Source organism: Arvicola amphibius, chromosome 2 (genome assembly GCF_903992535.2).
Source record: "Arvicola amphibius chromosome 2, mArvAmp1.2, whole genome shotgun sequence".
NCBI lineage: Eukaryota > Metazoa > Chordata > Mammalia > Rodentia > Cricetidae > Arvicola > Arvicola amphibius.
Window position 1 is genome coordinate 95,561,319 of NC_052048.2, and position 7,740 is coordinate 95,569,058.

Sequence of the window (7,740 nt, forward strand, 5' to 3'; positions counted from 1 at the left end):
GAGGCTGGGGGGGGGCAACTAAAAGCTAACTGTTTAAGTTTGTTGTTTGTTTGTGCTTGGTTTAGCCATAGCTCTTTGCTGCTCAAGTAAGCATGAAATATGTTAACACTTAACCCCTGGACATTCTGCCTTCTGTTTTTATAAATTTTATGCTACTTTTCATACTGGTATTTAAAGAAAAAAATCTATGGGCTTGCGTGTGTCTCTCCATTCACCCTGTGTGTGTGTGTGTGTGTGTGTGTGTGACAAAATATTTATATATGGAAATGTACATGAATATCATTATGAACAGGCACATATGTGTATTCCTCTAATAGTTAAAACTTTAACTATTAAAGAAAATGAACTGACAGGGTCTTAGGGGACATATTCTCCAACAGAAGCTCTTAACATTTCAAGGAGCAGGGAAGTCCACATTTTTCATCGGTAGTCATTCCTGCATGTGGCAAATCATCTCTCCAAAAGAAAACACAAGCCAGTAAAGCCAGTATCTTCATTTGTTGTAAGAAAAGGCATGATGGGCCACAGATCCATCATACATAGGGCCCAAATTCCAGTTCAGCACCAATGGCAAAAAAAAAAAAAAAAAAAAAAAAAAAAAACAGCAAGGAGCTTTAAAAACAGGCATATGGAGAAGAGAAAATTAGGGGCCTTCTATTGCTGTGTTATGTACTATTGATTTTCCTTCATTTTTACTTTACTCTCTGTGTTAGGCGACTTGACCCTTTTAATTCTTAGAGATGCTGGAAGCAGAAGAGAAACAGTCATTAGAGGATATCGGGAGAGCATGAGGATAAATAAACCGAGGTCTCAGGAAATTCGTTATTTTGTAAATATCAATAAATACATTTCTGAAAAATGCCATTATTCATTCAAAAATGTTCATCAAAGAAACATGATACTGAAGAGGAAAGATGAACTTAAAACATCATGTAACATCAGTGAACTTAATACTTGCTTCTGTGTCTGGCAAACTGTTATATTTTCTAAATGCAGATTAGCATATATAATTCTTTTACTAACATGCGTTCATAAAGGTCACTTAAATGTTAAATACTGAAGGACATTTTATACCTACCAGTTTAGCTCATTGGTACAGCTGATTTTTTTCTTCTTTTTAATTTAGCACATACAACTTCTACAGGATTTCTTTTTCAAACAAAGAGTGTACTTTGAGAGTAATGGCATTCGAGAGCTTTATTTTTCAAAAGTATGCCCAATGTACCTTTCCCATCTGTTGTTGTGTGCTTGCTTTTTAATGCAGTAAAGCTCTCTGAGAAACATCTGCATTTTAGATTTCTGTTTTCTGATAGTAGTTTGCTGTGGAGATATGCCCCTTAGCAGGGGAGAAAAGATAGAGGTGGCCTCTGCTTTGGTGAGGGTTGGACAGAACACAGCTTCACCCCTTCCGCATCACGGGACAACAAAAATAAATCTACGTTATTGTCCTTTTGCAAATGGTAGGAGACTCATGGCTTGATTCCTGCAACCAGTACATTCCAGAGAAAACAGTATTTGCCCATAATAAAACTCAAGTGACAGCTACAAAAGGATCTTCAACTTTTGCGGATCTAGCAGCAGCAGACTCAATAACGCTTTAAAATAGAAACCCCTTAGCTGGGCAGTGGTGGCGCACGCCTTTAATCCTAGCACTTGAGTGGCAGAAACAGGCAGATCTCTGTGAGTTCGAGGCTGCCTGGTCTATAGAGAGAGCTCCAGGACAGGCTCCAAAGCTACAGAGAAACCCTGTCTTGAAAAACCAAAAACCAGAAATAAATAAATAAATTAGAAACCCCTTTTCCTGATCAAGCAATTAGACAAGATCCTCTCTAAAATGTACTCTGGCAAGGTTTGTGCTAACAATGACCAAGAGATAGCAATCACTTCCATAGGAGCATGAGAAATTGTAGAACCCCCTTTAAAATTTTTGATCAGTGTTTTCTTACTGTAAATTTGAAAAACTATTATCATCCACTAAGTCCTTGGTGGACCAGCCTAACCATAACTGGTATTTCTCTGTCTTGCTTTCGTTTTCATTGTCATCAAATTGCAGCACATATTAAGCTGATGAACGAGTCCCCTGTTGGCATGGCAAATACGTTTCAAAAAAGGAGTAATTCAGTTTGGGATCTGATAGAGACCAGTGCGCTTCTTTTGCCCACTCACTGACAGGTGGAAGACACAATGTCAAGAAGGAGTCCCAAGGGAACCAGTGCTTAGGATGGTGTTTAATTCAGCAGGAGCCAAGATACAGTAGGAGGACACAGGAAAGGATATGGCGTGTGGAGACACAATAAAGAATTTCGGTTTATGGGCACCGATCTGTCATTTGCCAAAAGACTAAGTTAGAGAAAGAAATGACTTCCAGTTCTCCATACATGCAAAGGTTAAGTTTACTTGTTACGAAGTTTTGCTGTTGGATGTGCTAAAAGGAAAAGCATACACAGTTTTAAAAAATAAATCACTCCGTTGGCTTCAGAAAAATACTTTAGTTCATATTTCATTGATTTGACCTTTTGACTCAAGATCAGAGGATGAATCCAACATGAAAAGAAAATGAAACAAAAGAAAACAACAAAAAATCCCCACAAAACAAAAACAAACCCTTTAGCATGAGAAAGGCATTTCCCTGTAGGCTAACTTCCACTAGTTTTTATTGCATTGTTTTCAAACGCCAAGGAACTGGCTTTGGACATAGTATTTGCTGTTCAACTGAGACAGATCTGTCACTATGCAATTGCTCACAACCATTAGCTAAACACCATGATTTGACAAACTCCCTCAGGAGACTGCATATGTTCTCAGGTGTGCCTAGCACACGGAATCAAGTAACGACCAGTTAGGCTGTGGCTGTATCCCTTGGAGAAAATCCACAACTCCTGCCCAAAGGAAGGAGCTTCACGTAACCGTGTTTGGAAAGACACACCTTCTGTCCTGGTTCTAAGAACGCCTCCCTCTTCTCAGGAATGAACAGCAGGACAGGCTACAGAAGCGGGCCCCGAAGCCCACCAACTCTTGATTCCTTTTGAAGGGGACCAAGAGGTGAGGTGCCAAGATGAAGTGATGAAGTTCATGATGATGATGATGATGATGATATACAACATGAAGAAAAGAACCCTCATGGAACTTGCTAGCAATCACCAAAGCAGCAGACCCTTGAACTGACAAAAATTCAGTACAATATACACAATAATGAACAGCTCCACCATCACAGGGCAACTTCATAAAGCCGGGGGGGAAAAAGTAAATATAATATCCCCAAACAGAATTCTCATAAGAGTTGAGAAAAGACAGAGTGAAAGGCAATGTTAGCTAAACTCTTAGCTTAATTCCACTCCTCATGGCCCCCAGTATTTAAGCTATCATGGATTAAAGCCATGAAAATAAAAATTTCAATTTGAAATTTCATTAGCAGGTTGCTAACTATGATCAAGAGAAGCATCGACACTGTAGGCTTTGTTGACAACGTTGGAAAACAGCTGTTTCGGTTTTAAAAACAACCTCCACCTCCCCCCTGCCTTCTAAGATCTTCTAGTTAGAAAAAGCCAAACTAAAGACACTGGCTAGGCTGTCCTAATGCTGGTTTCTGGAATGTTGTAGATTCTCCCTGCCTTCTTCTCCTCCAGTCCCTTGGAAAACCAGATTCTCTGAAACTCAGAGCAAGGAGGGAGGAGATCAAGGGGTTCCGAGCAAAAAGCCTCCTCCTTCCTACATTCGAGAGACCACACACCAGGTGAATTAGCTCCTTTTCCGGAGCGGGCAGGCCCTCCTCCCTCTAAGAGGTGCTGAGCCATTTTCCTTCAAGGACCCAGAAGGCTTCCCTTCTGTCAAGGGTCGGTCAGTCCGGGAGCTGGCATCTGCTTGCAGCTGTGCAAACAGGGAAGCCAAACCTATCTAGCTCAGCCCAGAGTCTGGAATGCTTTGTCAGGAGACCTTGGGCTGGAGAGCTGCAAAACAGTTCCTGGCAGCCTCGGGGTAACCTGAGTCCCCGAAATTCTCCCAAGTACACGGAACAGGCTCAGTTTCTGAGATCCGGAGACACATCTTCTCGGGAGTTCAATTGTGCCCCCCAAAGAACAATTCTCACCTCCAACTGGTCTGTATGTGCGCATCTCGGGGGGTGGGGTGACGATCCCCTGTGACTAAAGGGTATTTGCCCTGTCTGGTGAAAGCTCACTGACCATTGGCTCGCGGGAAGGGTAGTGTCCTTGCTCCACATTGCCCACTCCCCGTTTCCCCCGTCACAACCCAGGGGAAAGGCGAAGGCTGGGTCACCCCCACCCCGGCATGGTCATCAACACCAAGGGCTGTCTTAGGGGAGCGTAGCTGCGCCCGCCCAGTGCCGGTGTGAGTTCCTGAAGCTTCCAGCCGCTGGCCCTGGACGGGCGAGCTAGGGGGCGTGGATTGCAGAACTGCGGGGACAGGAAAGGAGCTCTGGACGTGAGAAAAAGCGCGGAAGGCTGCTACTTGGGGCTACTCCTTGTCGTCCACGAAGTCCTCAAGCTCCTGCAGCACTCGCAGGCGGCCACTGGCGTCTATGCGGCGCTTCTCGCGGATGAGATCCTCCAGGCTGTGAAAGCGGGCCGTGTGGACTTTGTTCTCCTCCAGATGCACCTTGAGATAATACTGCTGCTGCGGAGGTGGCGTGCCTGCTGGGACCTCCCCGCCAGCCTTGAACTCGCGCTTTCCAAAGCGGCACCAGGCGGCGAAGCTCTCGGAGTTCGTCCAGCAGATCTCCTCGCTCTTGAGGCCCAGGTGGCCGCAGGCGTTCTGCACCACCAGCTCGGCCACCAGCGGGCGGTAGCGGTACCAGCTATTCACCACCCGGCCCACGTTGGCCGCGCCCGCCTGGTACAGGCTGTCCTGGCGGATCTCGCCTTGGTGCAGGTGTATGATCTGCCCTCCGCCCACGTAGACGGCCCAGTGCGGGGCTGGAGCCGGCTGCTCGTTCGCGGGCTGTAACCACAGTAGCTCCAGTAGGTCGCCGGGCTCGCAGATCGCGGGCAGTGCGGTGACCGCGTAGACACTCAAGTCGGCGCCCTGAGGGCCGCCGGTTACTTTGGAAAAGATGCATTCCTGGCCCCGGAAGGCTGAAAACTGAGTCTCGTTGAGGACGAGTTGGTGCAGCAGGTGGTGGTGGTGGCGGCTGGGGCTCTCTGGGCAGGGGCTGCAACCTGGGGGGCCCTTCACACCAAACTTGTCCGGCTGCCCGCGTTCGTCCAGGTCCTCCTCCTCATCCGAGAAGAAGTAGGCAACCCCGACCCGCAGCTCGTCCTTCTCAATCCCAGATGGGTCCCCAGTGGGCAACTCGCTGTAGTTGAGGTGGGTGATGCGGTCCAGTTGGTTGCCCATCAATGACGCGGCGAGGCCAGGGCCAGGAACGGAGATCTAGCAAGGGAGAGAGGACAGACACCATCAGAGTCCGGGATGACCCTCCTGGTGTCCCCTTCCCAGGATGTTCACTTTCCCAGGGGCCTGCAGCTTGGCTAAGCACCGGCACCAAAGTCGCCTGCGCCTGTCAACTTTGCAGGTCCTCTCTGGGTAGGAAAGGGGACACAGAAGAAGCCGCCAGTCTGGAGGGCCAGAGCAGACACCATACCTCTCTCAACCAGCCTCCGACTCTGCCCGGGAACCCTTCCCTGTAACTTCCACAGGAGAAATCACAGGCGGGTTAGAGAGCATGCGGGGTTCAAGTGGGCGAAGAGAGCGCAGATTCTGGCAGGGTGGAAGATGGAAACCCAGACGGAAAGGTGGGTGTCAAGTGAAGCCCGAAGACCCAAAGCTAGAGCAAGCAGAGCTCACATCGTGGTTGCCATCCTGGGCAGCCCACCTGCCCGTTTTGCGCTGGGTCACACCCCATCCCTGACAGCGGCTTGCACAATGACAGACTCGCTAAATGCATTCATTTGACATCAGCAACATTTTGCACACTTGGAGTCCAGACACTGACAGCCTGGTAATACACCCACAGTGTTAATGTCATACACCCACAATGACACATCTTGGCGACCACACATTGTCAGCCCCCCCCCCCCATTCCTACACAATTCCGGACGTACGCCTGCACACTTGCCAATGCACGGACACTCAAGCACCGGGCACACCTGCCCACGCAGGCAGGTACACTCTGCCCTCTCCTTGCTTGCCTTCTCGCTAGCAGAGTCAATCGGACTGCGCCAGGGCGAGGCAGCTCTGTCTAAAATAACCTAACAAAGAGACAGGGGAAGCAAGGCGAAACCGGTGGTGAGTATTAGTGCGGTGTGTGTGTGTGTGTGTGTGTGTGTGTGTGTGTAAAAGAGGTCTGCTTTCAACCCAAAGAGCCCCTCTCTTTCCTACCCCAGCACACGATCCACACAATCGGACGAAGAAAAACCATTTTTTAAGGCAAAGAAAGCGGCTTATCCGTACCCGTGATTTCCCTGCTCCCGAAACCCCAAACTCCTTTTAAAGTCTCCAGGTCCCCATGGGTGCTGCGGAGGTGGCAGTGGCGAGTGGGTCCTGGCGGCGCGTGGGACTGCGGTTCAGATCTACCCGGAGGCAAGCAGTGCGGTGAGGTGCCCAGAGCGGTGCGGGTGCGCTCCGTGTCTACGCTGGCTTGGGCGTCTGCTCCACCTGGCAAGTCCTGGCTCCTCTCGGCTTTCCACTGCCGCGCCGACGACTCTTAAATCGCCTGAACAGCCGTTTTCCAGGCCCGCCCCGGAACGCTCCCATTGGCCGGGGCGAGTGTCCGAGCCCTGCCAATCTCTGCTGAGGGTGGGATCAGGGGCGGGTTTCCTTTATGCTCCACCCTTCCCAGCCCCCCCCCCCCCCCCCCCGCGTTCCCCAATCTCACTGCCTTGGGAGCGTAGGTGTGAGCACCGTGGGGGAGCGCACCAGGGGCGTGGTTTGTGCACCCAGCTGCTCCTTTGCAACCGAGTCCCTGGCAACTGAGAACACAGTCCGCCCGCGTTCGTGTTCTGTATTCCAAAGGGACAGATTCCAGAAGGAAAGCTGAGTTTGGGGGTGGAGGAGAAAAAAAAATCCACACTGCGTGGTTCAGGCACTGCGAGTGGCTGGGAACCTGGAAACCGCGTCTTTGAGGCTAGCACTCGGGGCTTTGATGGGACTTCGGAGTCTTGTTTGGCTCCTGACTGTCGCGGAGTCGCTTCTTTTCCTGTCAGTCACAGACGCCTTAGGAATTGCAGGATGGCGCTCAGCGCCGGTCCTTTGAGCCAAGTGAAAGTGCTGACCCAGCGCCGGCGCCTGAATTTAAAAGGAGAGCCCCCGTAGGAGTCAAAGGCTACCAGAATGTTTGAGCCTTAGCTGCCCCCTTCCCTGGATGGGGCCTGTGACTTCAACCTCCCATTTCTCATGAAAGGATTGAATCTGAAATGCTGCTGGTTGTTACTAGTGCACGAAACTGCTTCGCAATTCTAGAACTAAGGAATTTGGTTTGGTTTGGGGTGGGGATGGGGTTGCGGGGTTGGGGGAGGAGGTGTCTGTTAATCCTTGAGGATAGAAACTCAGAGAATGAACGTGCTAAAGATACTGGGTGCTACAAGATGACCTTCGTAAAAGAAAATTCTAGGCTAACATTTTACAAACTTCATTGTCCTATGTTATGAAAGAGTTCTTAGAATTTCTGGTTCCTGTCTTAATGCTACCTTACACTCAAGCCAATGTTTCTATACACCCTACCCCCTTCTGCCTTTTGGGCAGCTGGTACACACTCAGAGCCCGTGTTTCCTTTTCTTACAAACC

The 7,740-nt window shown here is 49.3% G+C and overlaps 1 protein-coding gene across 1 annotated transcript; it reads right to left on the minus strand.

Annotated features, from left to right (window-relative positions):
- Positions 1-4,213: 4,213 nt before the first annotated feature.
- On the minus strand, positions 4,214-6,611 carry Lratd1 (LRAT domain containing 1). The gene is made up of 2 exons (XM_038320566.1): positions 6,409-6,611; positions 4,214-5,388 (listed from the first exon to the last, which is right to left on the minus strand). Exon 2 carries the CDS (start codon positions 5,350-5,352, stop codon positions 4,474-4,476), a length of 879 nt encoding a protein of 292 aa, XP_038176494.1. The 5' UTR covers positions 5,353-5,388; positions 6,409-6,611; the 3' UTR covers positions 4,214-4,473.
- Between the last annotated feature and the right edge of the window lie 1,129 nt (positions 6,612-7,740).